Source organism: Bombus impatiens, unplaced genomic scaffold, assembly GCF_000188095.3.
Source record: "Bombus impatiens unplaced genomic scaffold, BIMP_2.2 scf_0034, whole genome shotgun sequence".
Taxonomy (NCBI): Eukaryota; Metazoa; Arthropoda; class Insecta; order Hymenoptera; family Apidae; genus Bombus; species Bombus impatiens.
In genome coordinates, this window is record NT_176453.1 from 60,611 (window position 1) to 85,199 (window position 24,589).

General features: G+C 36.1%; 1 protein-coding gene across 2 annotated transcripts in view; it reads left to right on the top strand.

Moving 5' to 3' along the window:
* LOC100744874 (CCR4-NOT transcription complex subunit 6-like) overlaps positions 1–22,601 on the top strand; it is a 44,739-nt gene extending 22,138 nt beyond the window's left edge. The window contains exon 4 of one of the 2 annotated variants that reach the window (XM_033322010.1): positions 22,373–22,594. In XM_033322010.1, coding sequence (XP_033177901.1) covers positions 22,373–22,452 — 80 coding nt within the window. In that variant the 3' untranslated portion in view covers positions 22,453–22,594. Of the gene's footprint in view, positions 1–22,372 lie in introns of both variants that reach the window. The other variant, XM_033322007.1, reaches the window with a different exon arrangement.
* Positions 22,602–24,589: the final 1,988 nt, after the last annotated feature.

Below are 24,589 nucleotides of genomic sequence, written 5' to 3' on the forward strand. Positions count from 1 at the left end.
GGTGGTTGGTAACTAGTGGTACAAGCGGAAAGGGGGTGATTCTACGCGAAAAAGGAAGTCGAAAATATAGAATAAAAATTTTTTTTTTAAATTTTCCATCGAGACAACGATCTACAGTGAGATCCGTTATAACGAGACGTGATAAAGTGCACGCGTACCCAACGAAAATTCAAAGCCGATTTTCTCAAAAACAAAGCCTCAAACGAAAAATTTTTATTCTATATTTTCGACTTCTTTTTTCGCGTAGAATCGCCCCCTTTCCACTTGTACCACCAGTTACCAACTACCCTGTATATATATAACGATAGGTTTATTATATTAATTACTATCGCGTATTAATTCTTTTCCTTCAAATTCTCCACAAGCAAAAATCCGCTGATACGATACCTGCTAATCTTGTCGAAACAACTGATGCTGAATTTGTTCATCATCGAGGATGATGTTTGTATACCTACCAAACGAATTATTTTCGTGATAACTTTCTAAAGAAACATTTATGAGTCTGTATTTATGTAAAATCTTTCCTCTATTTTTATTCACAGGATATCCTATCTGCATTTTGCTGAAATAAAATCTCTCAGACATCTTGTAAAACCTTTTACCACGTTAAACGATCGTTGCTTACTAAATCTACTATCAACGGCAGTCGCGTCCACAAGATTGCAACTCAGAGGAACAGTTGCAACTTTATGAAAAGCACAGCACATACAGTCCGTCCGAGAGCGCTTAAGAGGATTGCAATCTAATACTTATAATACGATTATTCTTTGCCTCTTTCCCTTGCTTTGCTTTCGTCTGGTTTCTCACGCCGCAATTCACAAGAGTTTCGTTTGTCGTGGTCGCAAACTGTCCTCGAAATCTTCCTGCCCGTTGAAACATGCACTGGAACGTTGGCAGAAGCGGGTCGTTTCCGTTTGCGATGCCATTATTCTACGAAAAGTTTAGATGCACCCATCACTCGCGTGTCGCCACCACGATCATTCTTTTCCTCTGATTTTCTTTTCTTTCTATGCTTTTCCGTCTAACACAACCACGTACCACTCTGGTTACACGCTTTCTTAAATATCGTTCCGATTCCTTTCGTTCGTTTCCGATTCTTCTTGCAGTGCTGTACCATTTGCCAACATTCTTTCATTTCGACATCTTCTATTTACTCGAACATCCTTTATTTCGAAATCTATCGGACGTTGCATTGAATCGAACGATCGTCCAAATTGTCCGCGGCTTCGGATTGTCTCGATGCGTTTCAAATCTTCGATCGTTGGATTTATAGTTATGGGCGGAAAGTTACCAACTAATCCATAGAGTTATCGCGTGCTATTTTTCCACGCCACAGTTCAAGAATAGGCTACAGTTGAAGTCGGTATCATCCTGTGTTTGCAAATCCCATTGCAACAGTTACTTTGTTTCGGAATAATCCTACACTTATCCGCTAATTCAATAATACAGTGTCGCGAACAATTACAGATTTAACCACGCTTTTACATTTTTCGTAATACTGGAACAGAAATTGACAAAATCTTTTAGGCAATTTATACAATTTTAACGTAATATAAAACTGAAGATGCAACGAACAGAGGTCTTCTTCTTTTGAAGTCTGCAAGAACTTTCTAAAAGATGTTTCAGAGAAACGCAATTTTAATTTTTCTTTTATATGATTTATATAATTTAATGATTTTTTATGGAGAAACTCCCAAGCTGTATCGATTAATATATTAAAAAAATACAAGTTGACCTCTTGATCTTTACGCGGTCAGTTACAGGGGAGACGAGTAACATCGGATTATACGGACCTCTGAGGCCATTCAATTTTCCTCCGAAACATTTCTCCATATAATTTTAATAATATCGAAGACATTTTAAATTCACTTCTTATACCCGTAATTACCTGGTATCTCGAAGATGCGATAATCTACACTGTGAGATCGAAGGACAAAGGCGAAATTCGATGAAGTTGCCCCTGGCCTGGGACAATAGATGCTCGTTTGAATTTCTATGACTGCTCGGATCCGCCTTCTACCGATTCCCGATTCCAATGAGAGGATTGTTTACCGAACGTGACATCTTTCTTGGATAGTTCCCGTCGATGTTTGATACGCCGAGGGCCCGGTAACCAGTTTTTGCGATCGGGTGCCAGCGAGAATTCTAAATTTCTGGATAGGTCGCTTTCGTGCCATAGCATAAGACTTTTCGCATGGAGCAAAGCGTGCCTCCCGGCGATATGAATGCGCAGGATTTGCCTTTGTGTTATAGAAACGTTGAATAGATTCTTTGATACTTTAGAAATCACCGAGAAGCAGTTTGTATGTAAAGAGAAGGAAAACGATTCTTCGTAGATCGTTTCTTTACGCCATTCTTCGTGTTCCATTCGGCGATCTTGATAATAGAAAGCGCCAATTAAATGGACCAAGAGGGAACGTGGAACAGCGTCACCTAGGACCCAGCAGATAGCAGGGACTATAAGTTTGGTCGGGGAATTTTTACGAAACCGTTGATGGAACGCAACCCTTCAAAATGTATTATATCAACGCTTCTAAACTATCTCGACGGACGTTATTTAAGCCAATGGAGTTACGAAGTTTGAGAGATGGCAAACTTTTGTAATTTCCCAATAATCTCTCTAAACCGCGACAATTCTAAAGTTTAATTTTCTTCGTGATCCTCGAGGGACAAAACAATATCGCTTAGAGGAAATACGGCGAGACACGATGAAAATATTATTCGCGGTGGGAGTTTTGGGTCGGACGTTATAAACTTGTTTACGTACTTGGTCGACCTTGGTTTCTTCAAAGAGCATTATTTTAACGATATCTTTTTTTTTATTTACTTATTAAAATTTACAATCAATTCTCGCATTGAGAATTTTCAGTGATTTTTTTTGGCGTGGCGCAGTGACATGGCTAATTATTTATAATAAGTTAATACTTATTATAGATAAGTATAATTTATAAGTAAGTGCTGTAGATAAGTAAATATTACTTAATATAAATATCTAATTAATTGCAATATCTGTGCCACGTGTTCTCAAAGAATAACCTAACAAACAAACACTCACCTCACTAAAGAAATAAATCAATCAAATTCGAAGATGGTATCTCACTGGGGGTAGCCATCCACATGTTACTTACCAATTAAGTTAGAAAAATTTACCAAATGTCCAGCTGGACAAATTGTAAAGTATAAAATAAATAATAAAAAAAAACGTGTTCTCAAAACGACTTATCCGAATTGTTGAAGTAATTACTTAAGAAAAATTCTATACCTTTTCTTTTGTATATCCGTGACCTGGAGACCGCTGTTACGAAGAGAATAGCACGTTGACTGCCACGCGTGTTTTCAAGGAAATCTCCGTCAGGCCAGGCGTGCCGCAGTACCAAGCGTTCTCTGCTGGATACTCCCATCGATATTTTAGTAATGCGAGTCGCTCAAGCGGTGGTCTCGAGAATGGTCTCTCGTTTCGTTTGTTCGCAACATTAAAATCACTAGCTGTTGTTGAATACAATGAAGAAAAATTTGGTATAGATTCTTTCGACTAAATGGTTTCTTATGCCACTAAAATTAAAAAAGGAACAAATGGTACAGATGACTTGGCGATCAACTTCTTCTGCGAATTTCTGCTGTAAACGCCTTGACAGTTTACAAAATCTCAAGAAGGAAGGATATAAATATTAGAATATTTAGAGAGTTATTAGCTGCAAAATTATTAGGGTTGTTTGAAAATATAGAAAATCCTTGTCTTCGACGGAGTCAGCATAATATCGCCGTTCGGAAAAACGATTCCGGAAGAAGCATTAGACGCGCGTGCAAACTACGTTATGCGAGTAAAAGACGCCGAATGGACCGAACAAAGACAGAAAAGAATTTAAAGAAAACAACAACTTATTGTCCAAATTGTCCCGACCAACCTCACCTATGTATAGAATGCTTTAAAGTTTTACATTCTAAATAATTTTTTTAATAAACCATCTTCGTATTACTTTTATAACAATTCAATAGTTTTATTATCTCCTCTGGAATATCTTTTCAAATACCTACGACGATCCTTCGCAGGTAGTCAAGTAAGCGACACCCGAATACAGGTGTCGTGATGGAATTTAGTGAAAACATTCAAAATAAAGAGAGAGGTCCGTATTATTGTGTCCTTGAATATAAATTTTGTTTTGGGTTACAAAGTCTAGAAACAAAAAAGCTATAAGTAGGTTTCTATTGCTGTTTCTTGTAGCTTTCAGCTACAGCTACACACCAAGGTTAACTTTTTGGTAATAACCTTTGCTATAAATATACGAACGTGCTTCTTCTATTGTATCGTAACATTGTATGAGTGAGGATTTAAATCAGCATACATTGTACTTATTTCAATATATTTTTCTATTACAAATCCATCCACTCGTTCCCCTATCAGTCGATCTCAACATGAATGAAAGATATTTCGTTGTGTGCGATTCATACTTCATGCACGTGTCGCGGTGTATATATGTACAGGGTGTAGCATTAATAATCAGCAGACTTAATAATTGTAATTTTTTACCAGTATCAGACCGTAGAATTTGATGTTATAAGGTTTCTTCGTTGTCAATTTTCTGACAACGCGTGGAAGCGAGATTCCTTCAGAAACGTTTAAACGTGTAAAGGCGCAATATGGAAAAGTTTCATTTACGCTGTGATGTATTAGTTACGAGTACTTATATGCATTTATGAGATATTTCAAGACGCAAAAGTGCGCGTGATAAAAATGTATAAAATATAGAAAGCAATATAATATAAAGCAAAATATAGAAAGTCTTTAATAATATTTGGCAAGTGGAACAAATCTCTACCTAGGGCCTCTACTGCTCCTATCGTGTTCATAGAAATACTCGCACAGATTGCAGTCTAGTTAGGAGCAGATATTTTTTAAGTATTATCGTTGCTAAGTATGTCAGCAGAGATTCAATGTCGCTACTTTCTTGCCACATCGTACACACCATAAAGAAGTCGCTTTTGCGTGAATGGGCTTCTTCACGGACAGATAAATAGTACAATTTGAGACAAGAGCGAAGCTGAAAAAGGGGTATCGCATTTGTGTGTACTGGTCTAAACGAGATTTAATTCTTTGTGAGGATGCCGCTTCTGAAAGGGAGTTCATCCCGACGGAATTGGATTTCGATTTCTCGCGGAGTATAGAAAAAGCGTGGAAACGAGGGAGAGTGAAAGCCAGCGTATTCTTCTTTTCCTTTTTCGCCTTTCGTTGAATACGAATCGCGGCACGTGGCACGGTGTACGACGGCGTCGAAACGCGGCAACTCGACGTTTCGCGACGGTAACATATTTTTCTTCACGGAAACAAAACGTTCTACGTGCTTGGAAATCTCGATCTTCCGATTCGATATCGGCGTAGATTTTTCCAATTAGGCTGCCCGAACATTCACGACGATACATCTTGTGCTTGGGCTATTCGTTCCGGCAGCTTCGCAAATATCGTTTGGTATTGCGTATACCGTGGCTGCAAAATCTATCTGCATATACGTACTCTTATTTTCTAATTGAAGAAGAAGCTAATTGGCATGCTTGTTTAGTTGCACGTCACTTATTTCCAGCTGTACCATAAATACAAGTTGATTCTTCGTCTTGCGATTTGATCGAAGGATCCTAAATACGATGTTCTTTATGCCTGGAAATGTAAAATCTTGCCACCGAAAAGTCGAGTTTAATCTTTGCTGCAATATCAGCCACACGTGTGCCACGCACTAGTTGCGTACAGTAGCTCACGCAAGTATTCGAACAACCTCCGAAACGGGATAACTTTTTTAAAACTGTACCGAACGACTTGAATCCTTTTCGGAGGATACAAGGATCGGTCGACTAGGTGACGCGTAAAAGAAATTTGAAATAAATCGCAGGTAGTTGGAGTCGCAAAGAAAATAGTATTAGGTTGCCCTGAAAGTGTCTTTCTTTCGTAAACGTGTTTTTTACAACAGTGCACCTTCATACGTACAAACGTGAAACCAAGTCTGTGAAACGACGCGGTGTTTATCTCGACAGAACGAAATGGATCGTACGTAATTCGACAAAATAATATAAAACAAAAGACGTTGTGCGTCTATTATTTTCTCATAACACGAAAGAAACTTTTCGGACAACCTAATAATAGTAAAAAAAATGTAATAGTTACGCTTGGCAATTTTTGTTATGTGTGTCTGTAATGAGCATCTAAACAACACATTTTGAAGAGTTACGTTAGGTGTATACATACGGGAAATTTAACATAAAGAAAAAACAAAACTGAAACGAGCAACAGGTATCGAAAGATGGACAAAATTACAGATATATTACAGTTACAAGCCGAAGGTCGTAGAAAATTGCGATTTTCATTGTCCTTAATGGTTTGTAGTTTATAGCAACGTTGCCTAATATGTATATTTATATATTTTTTTATTGCTTAGCTTAACAGGATTATAATGTCACACTTGCACGTACATATCGCACACGATACTCAACACAGTATAATAAAATATATTCTACCAACATGTGCCCTAAATGAATAAATATATACCATAAATTAATTCAGTAATTATTCCTGTCGCAAACTTATTTCCCAATGTAGTGTTTTTTAGCGTTGTTTTTACGTTTCATTTTCGTGATATCAGTTTTTTAGTCGTATGAAAGTATTGCCAAATGACTTGAACCTAACAAATTATTATATAAATGCTCTGATAAATACAACGATGTACAAGCGCTTTTTGTAGCTTTGTACATTTGTAGCCTTCATTCAGTAATTATTCTTGTCGCAAACTTATTTCCCAATGTAGTGTTTTTCAGCGTTGTTTTTACGTTTCATCTTCGTAGTATGAGTTTTTCAGTCGTATGAAAGTATTGCCAAATGACTTGAATCTAACAAATTATTCTAAAAGTGTTCTGATAAATACAACGATATACAAGCGCTTTTTGTAGCTTTGTAGATTTGTGGTCTTGCGATTTTCGAATACACACGATCTTGAAAGATAAAGTCTCGAAGGGATATATGGTTCACCGAGTTACGTCATTTAAGTAATTCAAGAAAAGAAGAAAGGATAACTAAAAAAGAAAGGCGAGCCAGGCAAGCGTCATTAAGCTTTGAAGTAGCTCTCTGCTTTCGCATAGTTTTCTGTCTTCTTCATGAGAATTCTGCCGGGTTTTATGTCGTTCATAAAATTCAACGGTATTCTACGTTATTCACGATTTTATTTTTTCTCCTTTTCTGCCTGTTATGAAAACGCAGAACTTCGCCCGTGTACCCTTTTTTATGTGTTCGAGGTTCAACTTTATAAAGCGGTCGATCGAACATTTCTGAACTTCGCGGACGTTTCTCTTCAGTATGTATAGAGTTTGCAATTTTAGAAAAATACTGCCCAAGTGATTAAAAACTTATGAGAAAAGATTAAAAGAGCAGAGTCGTTGATTCTAGAAAATCTGGAATTAAACTTTGTTGGAAATTTGTATAGTAGTAGACCGTTTTGCCTAATACCCGTTATTTGTCAAATATATTTCATTTCAACTTTTTGACCGATTTTTAAAGTCTCTAGTATATTTGATTAATTGATCCGACAAATGAAATATTTGATGATCTAGCTTTCACAATCAGATAGCGTGTTCGAGTTTCCTGTCGATGATATTTACGTTCCAGCGTTTTTTTGGAATACTAAATTATATTTAAAATTATAAATATGTAAGAAGAAAATATTTGATTATTTTACTGCTTGTTTATAGAAACGTATTTTCAGGTTAACATATTTTCGCTATATATTTATTTGTTTTGTATCTCGGTCGAAATCTTCCTTTGCCAAGCTATTTTAGCACTTCCATGAAATATAATATGACACATTGGAAAATGTAAAACCGACATAAAAATGAAATTTATCTGGCATACTAAAACGATACTTTCACTCTTCCAAACGTGTTTAAACGTTACTTAAAAATACGAGTCGTTATAAATCAGGCGAAATTAAGAGGAATTAAAGAAACGAAACAGTTTCTCAACTTTTGACACAAAAAGAAAATTTCGTTATATTTTATCTTTCAAACAACATGTATTCATAAAATTATCGCGTTAAATCTTTATTTGAAATCGACTAACAATTATTACTAAATGTTTTTCTTTTACTGAATTGTCGCTTGCTATTACCATTTATATACGTTTATACGTATATTATTCTTTAGAAGAATTTTAGCTATCTCATCGTTCGTGCTTTACCTTCTGTTCCTCGTATACGTCACGGAAAGTGTTTAGACAGAATACAATGTCTTATCGATCCGCTGAGACCTTGTTCAATTTAGATTACATCGGAACGAAGTACGGATGGGAGGCCAATGTGCGAGCAATTAAGTCCTAAAACACGTTACTCCCTTAAGAGTACTTCTCTGACACGTGTTAAAGTTAAATTGCGATTGAAAATAATCGTTTCAACGACCACGTATTGTTTTCAAATTCTGTGAATCTGTTTGCAAATAATTTCCGTGTTATTTTCAGTATTTTTCAGTGCGAAACAACGACGGAAATCGGATAATTGTTACAAATTTCCGATCGAAAAATAATCGTTTCAACAACTGTGTATTGTTTTCAATCCTACGGTCTGTTTGCAGTGTAATTTTCCCGTTATTTTTACTATTTTGTGTAGCGAAGCGATGGTTCAAGTGCGATAAGCCATGGCTCAAGTCGGATAATTGTTACACATTTCTCGGTAATCCGGATTCTTCTACAAAACACTGTTGGCCTTTAGCGAAACACTTGTTCGAAGAGAACTTTCATCAAATCGTTCAGTCCGAACTGCCAAACCGGAATTTCCGTCTCTTATTTCTTATCTGCGTTATCTTGCAGTGCGAAACAATAGCGAAAACCGTATAATTGTTACGGATTTGCAATTGAAAACAATAATTGTCTCAACCGCTGTGTATTGTTTTCGATCCTATGGGTCTCGTTGCCGATAATTTCCATCTTATTTTTAGCGTCTTGTCGGATAATTGTTACACATCGCTCGACGATTCCGGTTCCATTCTTTTTTCTAATTTCTCTGCAAGACTGTGACTTGGTCTTCGCTGAAACGTTTATTCGAGCAGAAGTTTCGGCAAATTTTGTAGGCCGTCGAATTGCAATTTTGTATTCTCATTTCCGCTATCTTGCACCGCAAAGCAATGACAAACATCGGGCGATCTTATGTTGAATCCTTTTGCAAAATCGACTTGGTCTTGGGCGAAGACGTTGCCCGACAAGTTCCACCAAATTTTCAAACGCACACTGTCCGGATCGCAATTTGTATTTCTTAAACACGAACCTACAAAACTCATTCCAATTAAGTGGAAACGGAGCGTTTCGAGATGTAGAGTGAATCGTAAAAGGAGGACATCGGGAGACGAGAACGGAGAAGGTTTCCGAGCACGCAAGAAAGGAGCGGGTCAGTTGGCGGCATGGCGGGAAAGGGGAAGGTAACTTTCTCCGGTGATCGTCCTACTAACCGCAATATCATCGGCTCAAAGATTTTTATGTATATCTACTATATTCTCCGCTCGCTCACAGATTTCCCTTCTATATGCTTTTATCCTCTCTTGCTGCGATTTGACCTCCATTTCCTATCTTTTATCTATTTATTGAGTAGGTGAAAGAGGCAGACGCGCATATATCGAGGTTGTGTATTGGAAAGGATCTCGCAGAAATTTGTGTCGTAGATATGGGAAATACGCTCGTTATGATTTACAAAAGATGAATACCACCGATAATACGTACTCTGCTTTCAATGCGTTCAGTTTGCGTACTTTTGCCCCGAAAATGCTTCGTATAGATCGATAATTTTGCTCGGCGATATTTAACTGTAATTTACATTCTCTATATTTCGCGCTTTATCGCGTGAAACGTGCAACATGGATTAAAATCTACGCAGAAATGAATTCCACTGTGTTTCTCGAGTCATCTCCGAGTCAAACGTGTTTTTCTATTTTTTACCGAATCTCTGTAGTCCGAGGAAAATATATCGCAATTATGAAATCGAAAGACTCTTTTTTTTTTATTTAGTTGTTTACATTCACAATTTGTTCGATTTGGACATTTGGTAGAATTTTTTGGCTGTTTGATTGTCATATGGGTGGCTACCTCCCAGCGGGGTACCATCTTCGTGTTTGTTAGGTTATATCCTGAAAGACTCTTAAAATATTATTAAAGGTACTTTTGTTTATTCAGAAACAGAATGGTAAAGAAAGATCGGAAATTGCATCGATTAACTCTTACGATAAATGTTATCAATCGATGTTATCAGTGTAACAATACACAAGAGGCAAGGTATTTCAAGTGGCAAATGATTTAACGTAAAATTAGATTGAATAGGTCACGTGTAATAGATGGTGGAGCTTTGATATCAAAGACGTTGTTTTTCGAAAATATGGACACCTGTCTTTTTTTTTTTAACAAAATGTAATTTAGTTGCAAAGTTACACGTAGACAGAGCGATTTTATTTTTCATTAAATCTGTCGTGAATTATTGACACGACAAAATTTATTTTTGAAAGTCAATGTGCCGTGGAAATAATTAAAAATATTGACATTTGCAAGCGTTAAACATTACAGAGCATTATTTTCTTATTTAAGGAATTGGTACCTACAGCTCGTTTGGTAGTCGAGCTGTAAATAAAATAGGAAAGGTTCTTCCAGATGAATAGACAGATTATTGCGACTAACCCGAATGATATTTTAAGCCGCTTAACACTTTGACGAATTGTTTTAATTTGAAATCAAAAGTGAATTTTCATCATTGAGAAGGTTTTAACCCTCGTTCGTTTCTTTTCCATTTTCGTAACTTCGTAAATTGACACAGTGGTAAGATACCGATAAAATGAAAAGATAATTAGTTTTGCTGTTTGTCGTTCACGCGCATTCACATTGATTTTCCTTCAAACGTATCGGATTCTATTCGCGTGCCAAAGTCGGCAAGTTTCAGAAAAATTGTTCTACAAATGACCGAATAATATGTTTTGCGAGAGAGTTTTGTTTTGTGTCAAATCGACACACCGGGACAGTTGTAGATTAAACAAACAATGTATATTTCATACAACATAGACAGACGAAAGAAAAAATACATGAGAAGTACAAGGACACCACAATTTTACAAAATGGATTTACATACGATAAGAGCAACGAATGTAATATACGTGTACTACAAAGTATTAGGTTGTCCGAAAGGTTTCTCGTTTTATGAGGAAATAATAGACGCACAACGTTTTCTTGATTTATATTATTTTGTCGAATTACGTACAATCCATTTCGTTCTGTTGAGATAAACACCGCGCCATTTCACAGACTTTTGTTTGTATGAAGGTACACTGTTGATAAGAACACATTTGCGAAGGAAACTTTCAGGAAGGACTTTTCGGACAAGCTAATAGAAGACTGTTACGAACATGGTGGAAAATTTATAGTAGAAAATTTCCTGAAATTCATAGTGTATCTATTCTGAACTTTCTTTCATCTTTTCTACGTATGTCTGTTAAAATTCGCAAGAAGAAGAATTAATTCGTCGTTAATTCGGAAATTTTGCTAACGTTCGAGCATTGATCGACGCGTCCACGTATTTAGGAGCAGCAACAAAAATAACGTAGGCAGACAATTAACCGTAAAGTATTAGCATCTCTGTTTAATGGTTACTTTGTTGAGCGTTGAATTGCCACCGGTTAGGCGATAGTTTCAAGTTAATTCCCCGGCTAGATCAAAGACGGGAAAGCGGCAGTCGCGTGTAATCGCGTGTAGCTTTCCGAGTATGTACATATATAGGTAGACTCTCGAAATTGCGGCTGCTCCGACTATTAAACTGAAGTGCGAACGTGGTTGGAGAAAATAAGTGGGTTATTCACGCACGTTCTATAATCGTCAAAGCGGCAGACAGCGCGAAACGCCTCCGGAGCCCGGAGTTATTTCCTGCGACACGGTACCGTCTACTATGCTGCAAGACGGAAATCCGGCAGTGTCGCGAGGAGAGAAACTAAAAAGGGGTGTGGAGGAAGCGCGATTTCACGAGGTGACAATTCCTTTGACTGGGACGCGCAACGAGAGTCGGCCGAGGCTGGATATTAGAAGGGATACCCGCCGGCTGCCACTCTCGTTTCGCCAGTTTCGCGAGTGCGTCCGGGATGTCATCTTTATGCGATGTATACAGAATCCCAGTATTGTGGCACGCTTTCAGGAAAATAAGACAACCCATCATCGATCCGTCGAACGATTATTTTAAAGCTCGTTTTGGACCGCACGGTTACAGAAAAATAAAAGAAACCTGACAAACTGCTAAAACATTGCCAAATCTTATTTGGAACGTTGCTTTAAACCTCGTTAGACTCTGAAGAACTCGTATGTTCAACATCGGAGTGTTGCAAATATCTCGTCAATTGTGTAATACAATTAGGAGTTTTCTTTGTTTACATCGATCGTACTTTTCGCCTGTCTCGGTCAATTCTGGTATTCTTGTTAATGTTAGGATTTTCATGATCATATTAGATATTTGTTTTATTATGTTTCGTTATATCGTTGGACGATCAATCACTTTTATCGAATCTGGCTTACGTATTTGTCTATCTACGCTCAACTCGGCATATACACCGAGTTAGTTTGTTTTAATGGGATTTTTTGATGTTGTTTACAAGCAGCCTCTAGCATCCCCAAGCTTCGTTCACGTTAGGCAATTTTCGGTCGAACGACCGAGTCGATCAAAGTTGTTTATATTCGTCCGTGTAAACACAGTGCCAAGCAAATTGAAATGACTTTCAATATTCCATTAGATCGTTCACCCTTCAGCCGGAGACAGTCTATTCCTCCGTTGTTTAGTCGAACGACTTGGTCATTTCAATTGTAGCTGCCTGATGCAAAGATGGTCCGAGTCGTTGAAGACAGAGTTCGTACGAGTTGATCTCTAGTGCCATTTCCCTTTCTTTACAATATACTGTGCAATATCTATACGTATACTTACTGAGAATCTCCAGGGCAAACTAGATCTTGAGAGTCCCTGGAGACGACTCACCGAATCTCGTAGAAACTTGCTACGTTGTATTTTCCATTTAGTGGTAGCTCCACTAAATTAAGGAATGGTTATCGAGGAATAATATAGTCGAATGTTCGACCTCGTATTTTCTTACTTAACATAGGACAGTATCGTTTAATCATAAGCTGTTAACAATTCCACAAATTGGACTTAAACTTTGGACTATTTGACTCGGATGAAATTCTTTCAACGAGATCTGGATTCGTCCTAAACTCGAGGCTCGCAAATATATTTATCGATATAGATGCGTTACAAGTTTAGCAGCAATCGTAATACGTATGAACGGGATTGTACGTACACGTTCAAGGACATCGCCGAACAACCGGTCTAAGCAAAGAAGAATAGAAAATGCAGGCGCACATCCATACACACAGATGCGATATTCAGCCAGCGTACCGCTCTTGCCACAATAGGCCAACCTATTACAAGATGCAGGAGGCACCGTTGCTGAAATAAATGTGCTTCCTTTTGAACGAATATTCACGGAGATCTACTCAGCCCATGCCGACTGTTTTGTGCCTGTTACTGCCTCGCTTCTTTTTACCAACCTGCCCCGTCGAGGTGAAAAGCAAGAAAGCGAGAGAAAGCGGACGAGAACAGAAAAGCTACTGGCTTTCCCTCCACCCCTGTAAATTTTCATACTCTTCGCCTTGTATCTTGCATTGTTGTAACTCTCATTCCCTACGAATTATTTGTTGCGATGGATAGCTTTGTTCGCGATAGACACCATAATTACGTATTGTCCATTTCGTAACGTGCGATTCTATTTTATCGTTGTACGCTTGTAACCTTGTAATACCCATTGTTCATTTTGAACGTCCTTCTTTTACAGACGTTTTATTTTAGTGTTGTAGGTCGAAAGTATGTCGATTTCAGTGAGACGGTTGAGCGTGGTTTTGGGAATAAAAATTGAGGAGGATTTCGATTATTCGATGTAGTCGTGAGAAATATTCTTCTGATAATCGAGTAACTCTGTTCTCATTTCAGAGATTATTTGTTTTAAATTATTTTGTAATACGATAATATTAAACACGGAGGTTTTAAATAGAAGTATCGTAGTTTATTTCAGTTTCTATTCTTGTTCTTCGATCTTCTTACAAGAGAAGCTCTAAATTTCAAAATTAATTGATCGTGAATTTTTATGTATTTCTGCATTAATTGAAGGCTCAATTGCACGTAATCATGTAATAATGCTGCAATTATTCGATTATATGTAAAATATTTACGTTCTTATACGTTCCAGAGTAAATTACTGTTCGTGACCTTTTTTGAATGAGAATGAGACGTACATTTTTATTTTCATATCTCACATGGAAAGTAAGTAAAATATCTTGATAGTGAATTTAAATTAATCTATTTAAATCATGGATTTTCATGCAAATTCATATTTCTGTGCAAATAATTGCTACATTCTTTACGTTATTTCTAAACCTGTTACATTTTTCTAACATCAAAGAAACGTGTCTTCAGCTTGAACAAAATATGAAAAGAATCTTATTGATGATGATCTCTTGCTACAATTTCATATAAACAAACCTACCTTCTGTTTGCTAAAATAAAATCGAGATTGAAATGTAAAAGGCTTTAATGTAGCTTTTTAAAAATTGCATCTACGCAATGCTTGGTTTCACCTATTAAATACTGCAACAGATATTTCCGATATTTTCTATATTTTCGTGTATCAAGTACAGCATATAGATTTCTGCGTGTTCAAAAATTCTCATAAACGCATAAAAGTTCGCAGTCTGATACTAATATTGAAAGGAAATTTAGAGAAAGCTTAATATAACACGTTGGTCGCCCAGCGGCGCCCAAATCCGACCGCCGATACGTAAATAGAGCGACAAGCGGAAATTCATTGTTTATCGCCTTCGATTCATTGTAAAGAAAAGATTATTTAGTTCTGAAATGAAGAAAGCGATAAACTTTCCAGAGTATTCGGAGGGATCTCATGGCAGATATCTCAGATTTTTCATTTAGTCGAGAAGCATACTTGTGAGACGTACGTCAGTGATCTTTTCATCCTCAAAATGTTCAGTAAACAACGTGAAAATATATTTGAAAGCGAGGAGAGTAGCGATGACGGAGTCTACGACTATTGTTCGAAGTGCTCAAATCACCTGAATTGTGTTTGGAACGTTTTAACAAATACCATGCGATATAGCATAATGTAATATTTTATCCAGGATATAAATTAATAAGAAGTATGGTACAATGTGTTTTTAATATTTTTATGTTGTATATCCCATATATAATGTCCTATATTTAATCAACTCGAAGAAGAAGAGCGTCACCTATATTTGGGTGACGGGACCTCCACGGAAGTATACCCGTCACATAGATATGGGTGACGTGACGACCAACGTGTTGAGAATCTACTACGCTCGATATTCTAAAGTAAATATGCAGTTCTATTTCTCTAAACGATAATTTAGACCCGGTACTTCTGCGTACACTGTATGATATTACGATGCTCCAGGTATATTTTATTGTTCGCTCGTAACCAACGATATTGCTGCTGCTGGTTATGTTTCAACGTTAAATTAATGACGGTGGAGTCTATTTGGTGCGAAGTGGTAACGAAGGTAGCTGTGGTGTATCCTTGATTCACTCTGTTTGTTCCTTCCAACATGTGCTCTATCGACTAAAATCTGTAACGTGTACACACAGTATAATTTATTAGAAAACGTTATACGATACGTTTCACGTCGTACAAAAGATTTATCTGTATATGTAAGAAATTTTCATTTTTTGACAAAACAAATCTTCGCTTTTCTACGCTCTGTACATCGTCCTTTCGTAAAACTTGCTTGCGTGATTGCAGTTAGGTTAAATAGTTTACTGTTTCTAATTGACTGAAGTGGTGACTCGTGTCACTTCCCCTGAGAAGCGTTTAATAAATACGCTCGTGAGAGGATCGTAAGGGGAATTTGACTATCGTCTGTGCTTCCATTGGATCGCAAACGTCATAAATTACAGCGACTGCTGTAACAATCGACATACCGCTGAGAAACATTTTACTTTCATAGATGCGTACTTCTTCGGCTCATTAGTCTCAGATCGTTTGAGTGTCAAGCTATAGATACGATAGAGAGGATTGTTGCAAGATAACAGAGAGACTCGTGATTCTAGCAATATATTTAAAATTAGTTGGCACTTGAATGATGGCACGGCGCTGTGAATGATCACCGACAAACACGTTTTCTGCTTTGTTTCTTCAATATTTCCAAGAAACTAGTGGATATGTTAAGTGAAACTGTTTTCGTAAAGAATATATTGAACGCTGTAAAATACCAGGAGATGTTACACGGCGAACTATTGTTTTTCGTAACCGAAATAGAAGACAAAAAGACGATTTTTCAATGAAAATGAATTCTTCAATGATTCTTCAATGAAAGAAACAATGCTCCTATTCACACAATTCGCCAGTACGAAAAACTGGTTCCAAGATCTCGGAATAGAATTATTACGATGACTAGCATTGAGTCCTAATCTGAACCCGATCGAGACCCTCTGGGGAATTTCAGTGAGAAAAGTTCACGTTCAGAAGAAGCCACTTATAGAAAATGTTGAACTTAAAAAAAAAAAAAATATCCGCGTGCGCAGATGTTCGAAACAAAACTTTAAATAAGTTAGTGGATAGTTTACCAGACGGATTAATAGGAGTAATAAAAAATTAAGAGAATACACTAAATATCGAATGAAAAGGTAGCAAAATTGATATCGAGTTCATATATTTTTAACAGCCAAAGATACAAGTTTAGAAGAAGATTTAATTTCTTCCAGACTTCGAAAGAAGAAGGCTTCTGTTTGTAGTATCCTCAGTTTTGCTTCATACGTACTATAATAATACGAAATTATGTGAATTTTTATTTCAATATTACAAAAGATCTAAAAATGGGCTTGAGTTTATTCACGGTGCTGCGTATATCATACGATGCGTTGATTCCAAAAAAAGATTGCGCGTATTAGTTTGTCATTATCTCGTATATCTTAACAACATCCACGTGTCGTTATCCTAAATCCTATAAGTGACAGTATATGTTTATCCCGCATCAAAAGTTCTTTACGAACTTGTATTAGGTCACCCGAAAAGTTTCTGTCGTTTTATGAGGAAATTATGGATGTACAACATTTTTCGTCTTATATTATTTTATCGAATTACGTATGATCCATTTTCTTCTGTCAAGATAAAGATCACAACGTTCGACAGATTAGGTTTCGTGTTTGTATCAAGATGCATCGTTGTAAAAGACGTGTCTGTAAAAGAAAGACACTTTTCGGACAACCTAACAGTTCAGTGGGTCCCAAAGTAAGTCGAATAAAGTAGGATAAAACTGTAAGAAATGGATTAATAATAACGATAAGCTGACAATAGATATCCATAGCACTATGTGTTAACACGATTCCCATGACAAATCTACCAAGTTTTCGTAGCGTTTTCATTTTTGCGAAGGACGGTCCAACGGGGGAAAATAAATATTGAAACTTTTGTGTATCATCCTCCGGAGTGCTTTAAATTTGGAGCTATCAAATATAACGTGAACCACTTTGTTTCAAATATATCATCGTTATTGTCGCTTTCTGAATAGCTCTCCTGCCATTGTGTTATGCTTGGGCTGTTAAATATTACCTTCTTTTTTCACGTGCAACATTATACGATGAAAACTTATTATTTCGGAAATGTATCAAGTGTCTTGATTCAGAGTATCGTTTCATTGTCCCACAAAATGTACGTTTAATAAGATACCATGGACAAGCCATCGTTTCCCGATAAAGGACCGCGCAGCTATTAAGTACACGCCAACTAATTAACTTAGCAGGTCGAAGCCTCCGTTCTTCTTCGAAATCTTCCGCAACTGTTGCCGAGGAAATTGATATTCATGGTCGATGTAACTTTCTGGCTTCTGCAAGTGACAGTACGGAAAAGAGTTGATTCGCGGAAAGGAAGGTCGCGACGCCTGGTCGAGTTGTGTCGTTGATGTCGGATTGGTCATCCTTAATTATACTCCGGCCACGGTAGAAATTGTAGCGACCGCGATCCACGAATACCTGGTGCTATTCGATGCTACATATCGAGCAGGAAGAATCTCATGCTCGTGCTAGGTTCACTCAGACGATATTACGGTCGAAAGCTAGCGCATGTAGACGTACACGCGGTTCTACAGATGGAAACGCATCTATTCGACTCTGGAATTTCATATCACGTGGCAGAAGGGATAGTACGCCCGAGCATTAATTTCAAAACGTACCGTGCTAATGCGAGTTTGAGAGATGATGATGCATTCTGGGACATTCTGCGATCTCCAGAGATCTCCGAATGCCACTCGCAACAGCAGTGAATCGTACTTCGGTTCTCAAGTTATTCGATAAGAACCTCTTTTCTTCGGTATGTTCCGCGGATTTAACGCTTAACGTTTCTTTAATTCGTCCTGTTGACGCGTTAAGGACCAACGTTACGTCAACGCAACGTCTCGTTTGTAATTTCCTTTCGATCAGTTCGCGTTATCGAATTCTATCAAATTGGTGTTGTAATGGCGAAGAGGAATTCCGAGAATTTAAGTCAGCCTTCTTTTCATTGCTACTTTTTCCTCAGGAAACACCCAACAGATCTCATAAAGGATATAACCTAACAAACACGAAGATGGTACCCCGCTGGGGGTAGCCACCTACATGATAGTCAAATAGCCAAAAAATTCTACCAAATGTCTAAATCGGACAAATTGTGAATGTAAACAACTAAATAAAAAAAGAAAACTTTTTCCTCCATCTAAGTTCCTCTTACGAAGTTCGAAGAAATCGAAGTGTCTTACAGCACAGCGATGTGCTTATTCTATTTTCGAATTATAGCACTTCTTTCCTTGCGTCTAATTGTTCACTCATTTCGCTTGCGTCTCTTTGATAAACTTCGGTGTACGTGAATTTTACAGTCTCGTCGCTTGGTACTTAATGGGTCGATAAAGAAATCCAAATACCGAGAAACTACGTTTATTTGGAACAAATTTTAGCGAATATCGGATCAAGTGAACTCTTGCCAGCCGAATCCTCTCATTTGTATGTGGATTCTTTCTACGTAAACGAAAAATCATGGGAACCAGTGCGCTCCTACCATACGAATTCCAATAAAATTATACAAACTATTCGTCCCCCGACAAGTTCGTAGGAATATGATTTTCTTGTATCTGTTCTATTCATTTTTACCGTTCACGGTTCTATGAGAATGTACGTTACTCGTAACACGATCGATAAATTTAACATTTATCGCTAAACATTATCTGTGTACGTGGTACAACCACTGGACAAGGAAAAATGAGTAAACATTATTACAGTGTACCGTTTTGCTATTTGCTAGACATTTCTTAACACTCGTTAACGTAGTAATTGTGACATTTCTCTAATGTTTTCACGATCTGTCTCCCACCGTTCGAACGTTTCCTGGCAACGGTATTTCCATCGTATCGGTACCGTGTATTTCATCTGATGTGCTGCAGCGCAACGGCTCTCTTTCTCTCTCATTAGATATTCGTATCTATTTAATGAGTAGAAATACGTACACGTCTGCTAGAACATAGAATCGTTTTAACGCTTTATTGCGATCGATTGAATAGTCGGTACCGTTATGTCCAGCAGGATTTCGGGATCGTGGTACGTTGTTACCAATGAAATGAGGGATTAGAAGCGATGGAGCGTCATCTTCACCGGCCTATAAATGAACTGTATTTCTTTTAGACCTGTTTCGCACGACCCTTTGCACTCGATACCGTACACTTCTGTCTTGAGCGATGATTCACGGTCCTAGCTTTTCTGACTAATGAAACTGTACATCTGCTGGGGAATTATTCCGTCTTAAAAGAAACCGAAATTTTGAATAATTAAATCCACGTACAAATGTAGAACGATCATAATTTACAAATATAAAAATATCTGTCCATTACGATAATCAAAATAGGTATTATATAAGAGTCACTTGTCCACCGACGAGCTCCATTATACACATAATGGCTAAATGAATATAAAATTTGTAATAAATAAAAATTCTGTAAGAGATAAAGCGGAAAACAAACTAATATCGTTTAATATTAAAATGTAATAAGCAGTTACAAACGAATACATATTTCATGAACTTATAAGTATTCAAACATTTTAGTCGATTTGTAGCAACGGTGTAAAGTGTATAAATTAACCACGAATTAATAATTAGGGGAAGCCTTCTCATGCAATTAACAGACTGTAAATATAAATTATTTATTATATATATATTCGATTTAAATTACCTGTATTAACATTTTTCGGTATCGTTACCTGTATGAAATCTTTCTATCATTCTAGAAGAACTTTCTCCATCTGTTTCGTAATTCAGGAATTAAAGGATCTGAATACAAAGAGCACGTGAAGCAACGAAATATCTGTATAACATTCAGTTACAAATATCTATTTTATTATTGCATATTGAACTTCAAAAATTTACACAATCGCGTTATAATATTCTAGCGGAACTGCAGTATAACGATGATAGAAAATAAAGTCATTGTATTGCGATTTATTTCGTCATTTTGTAATTAAGATATATCTTTCGGAAATAAATAATAAATTTTGTGTAGCTTTATTATATAAATATATATTATACAGGTGGTTGGTAACTGGTGGTACAAGCGGAAAGGGGGTGATTCTACGCGAAAAAAGAAGTCGAAAATATAGAATAAAAATTTTTCGTTTGAGGCTTTGTTTTCGAGAAAATCGGCTTTGAATTTTCGTTGGATACGCGTGCACTTTATCACGTCTCGTTATAACGGATCTCACTGTAGATCGTTGTCTCGATGGAAAATTAAAAAAAAAAATTTTTATTCCATATTTTCGACTAACCTTTTCGCGTAGAATCATCTCCTTTTCGCTTGTACCACCAGTTACCAACCACCATATATGTATTGTACTAAATACATTATATGAACAATATAGTTTAACATACACATACATATCAAATTAATATACATAATACATATATTTATTATATGTATACAATTATCCTCGTCTTATTATATTATGTATATAAATATAAATATAATAGATAATTGTAAAAGTTTAATATCAACAGAAAGATCGATGAAGAGATGACTGGCTTACATGTTAGATCGTAGATAATTTCCAGTTGTTGATGATTCCGGTATCACGATATCGCGGCGAATTACAAATGAATTGGTGCAGTTTGCCATGGAGATCAGTCGCAGGTGTTTGACCCCAATCAACATGCAGATGATGCATTTGTTCGAACCCATCGTTAATTCATCTATTAGACTGTCGCTACCGGTTGAACATTACGTTCGTTCACATTCATATTAATAAATGGAAATTAAATGGAAATTTTTCATGTTATTTCGTGTGCATAGCCTGGTTTTCTCGGCGGAACGTTCACGTGCCATCCATTGTGTAATATCTTTCCAGGAATATAGGTGAAATGAGGGACGTATGATTTGAATGTAATTTTACGTACCGGCGGAATAAAATTAAAGACTCACCTACTTTTTTCTAGAAAAAAGATCGCTCGTGCTGCGTCATTCGTGATTCCTACAGTTGTAATTCTGATTTCTAAAATTGTATGGCGATCGATCTATTAATAGATTTGCTGTCTGTGAATTGATATCACACTCGCGTGACATTTTTCTCGTATTTATCAAAATTTTAAACAAATATTTGATAACCTTAAAATAAAACACACAGTATCAGTTACTTTTCCAATTATTATAATTAATTAATTTTCGAAAACGCATAATACCATGTTGCTGATTATAAAAAGCAATAACTTTGTTTGAATTTCTGAATTTTAAACGAAGATAAGGTATTTTTCTTCCTGTAACTTCATTAAAATTTTAATACTTTGTTCAAATATTTTTCAACCCTGTACAATCCTAGGCAACGTATCTTTTCTTATGTATCGTAGAAAAGCGAAAGTTTATATTAGAAATTATTTTCATAGTACAAACTTGTTTTTCCATTTCTGTTATAAATATTATGTAAACTATATCGTACTGAAATGTCTGTCAGGAATTTTCTGCCAATAGTATCTTGCCTTTTGCGTAGAAAATTCTATTTTCTTCTCGTTAATAGAATATGTGTATTCTCTGTAAAAGGAAATCGAATCTAATCGTAGTAAATTATGTCTAGCCAGATGATAAATAGCCAGAGAGTGATAGATTCTGTAGCAAATAATCGTAAGAGGATAATTATTTTTAAAGTTACTCGCAGATACTCGATCTGCTTAGATGTTTATATATATGAATGATACTAATCACATACAAATGTTCGTAGATGCTGATATTAATGAGCTTATTCTTTCTATTTTGTTTCAGGTAAGCTTTTTAGAACAGGGTTACTAATGATTGTATTCGTTCTCGAAGAGAGATCGATGGTGAGTAAGCAATTCTCATAGTTATGTACGATTCGAAAAGAAATAGATAAACAATCACGTTGTTAATTACATTATTTCTGCTACTGTTAGTTCTTTTGGAAACTTCGAGTTATCTCATTATTCCTCTATTCTCTTTACTAATTTGAACCTTATGTCGATTCTATTAATCGTTAATTTACGTCCGGTCTCCTTGACAGGATATTTTTAATTAAGGTTTTTTCCTCTGTCGTATAATTATTTTAATAAAAATTTCATTTACGATATATTGTTGCGACGAACGAAACGATTGATCAACAGCGGTTCAATTTCTGTTATCGGCTTCCTTTGTGCTTTCATTCGCATTTTTAATATCGCGCAAATTTACCTTGCAGATCGTAATTACGCGAAACCGAATACGATTTACTTGCGTTATAGGAAAAAATAATTTAAATCTTTTACGACACGTCGATTATTATACTTTGTATAAAACCACGTCGATGATATTTTACGGCAATTAGCTCGTTTGTTAATTATGTGAAAATTAACTTTTACGTCGATAACGTTCTAACGGTTTCTCAATCGAACGTGTGCATGTGTAACATACATGCTTAAACACGTATAGCAGGTATTCGTTGCTACGTTAGTGAATGATTGATCGATTCGAAAGCGATTACTTGTACCTTGGGTTAACTGTAGGCATGGATTTGCACCAATTTACAACGCGATTAAGTCCACGATGTCTTGGCAATAATTAACAAGAGGAGCAGGTTAATGGTGCTCTAAGCAGAATCTACTATCTATTGTGTTCAAATTCCTCCAGTAGAACGATCGATAGAATCAACAAACAATATTTGAACGCATGCATTGAACGCGTAAAAGCATCTCCTATGAAAACAGCCACTGATTTCTAATCGCTGTAATCACCAGGCAAAATATTATCATCGGAAATATTATTATGCGTTCGTATTCCGGAGATATTTAACGGTTTACTAAATTTCTGTTTCTAAAGTATTTTGTACGAGGAAGAACTTGAGGAGAATTCGTTGATGTTTTCTAAGTATCATGCCAATAACTGTACATGCCTATTTATGAAATTATCTTTCAGAAAGAAACGTTTAACATAAAATAAATTTTATACTTCCTATTATGATGTTTACGGATTAATATGTGAATAGAATGAATATTCATAGAGAAATTAGATTTAGAAAGTTCTCGACATTTGCGTCCAAACGTCCCATTTAATATTCGATATTCCTAAACTTTGAAAGAATATCGCTTTTGAAGTGACATTAAATACACACTTATATTTATTGCTTTATGTAGTAAATTATTTCGTTAGTTTACTCTAAGTTTATGATGTTGTATCACTTAGAGTGAAAAATATAATTAATCCTAGAATCGATGTATAAAATAAAACTAGTAACGATCTTCTTCTCTTATGATACAATAGTTAACACGAAGCTATTTCTACTAAAAAAACCAGTCAAAATGACTGGTCTTTAAAAAATACGTAATAGAATATTTTTATATTTATTGATTTATTACTTTCTTACAGAAGCAATTCCATGTTGTGTAATACATTTTTGGTATTATTAATCCATCTGGGACCATCATTCCTAAACGAGACTTGACAAATTTATAAAATTGTAGAACCAGTCATTTTTGCTGGTGTGGTATTTCTAGCGTTAGCATCTAGCGATCTAGCGATTGGTACGGAATTTTCCTGATATCTGATATCATCGTATTGATGATACGCAGTCAAAATTTTGAAGTTGTACAAAACGAAGAAATTGGTTAATTGGAGTTCGATAAACAGATTGCAGCACCCTTTTACACTTTGACAAGTACCAGCCATTTTGACTGGTGTTGGTATAAGTAGCCTTGATACAAAATTATTTTCAGTTTGAATACATAAGAAACAAAATAAATTATATTATTCTTTTAGTTATCGTTGCGAAAGTCATTAGTTAGTCAGTAGTACTAGTGTTAAACAGGAATTAAGTCGTAATGGTGGAGGAAGCGATATAGAAAATTCAATTGGGTTAAGGATCAAGTATGTACATAATCGAAGATGAATAAGAATAAAACAAATATGACCATTCTTTGTGTACATACAATTTAAATTACTCGAAACCCATTATGTATCTTTGCATATGTATTTCGAATGCCACAATTCCTT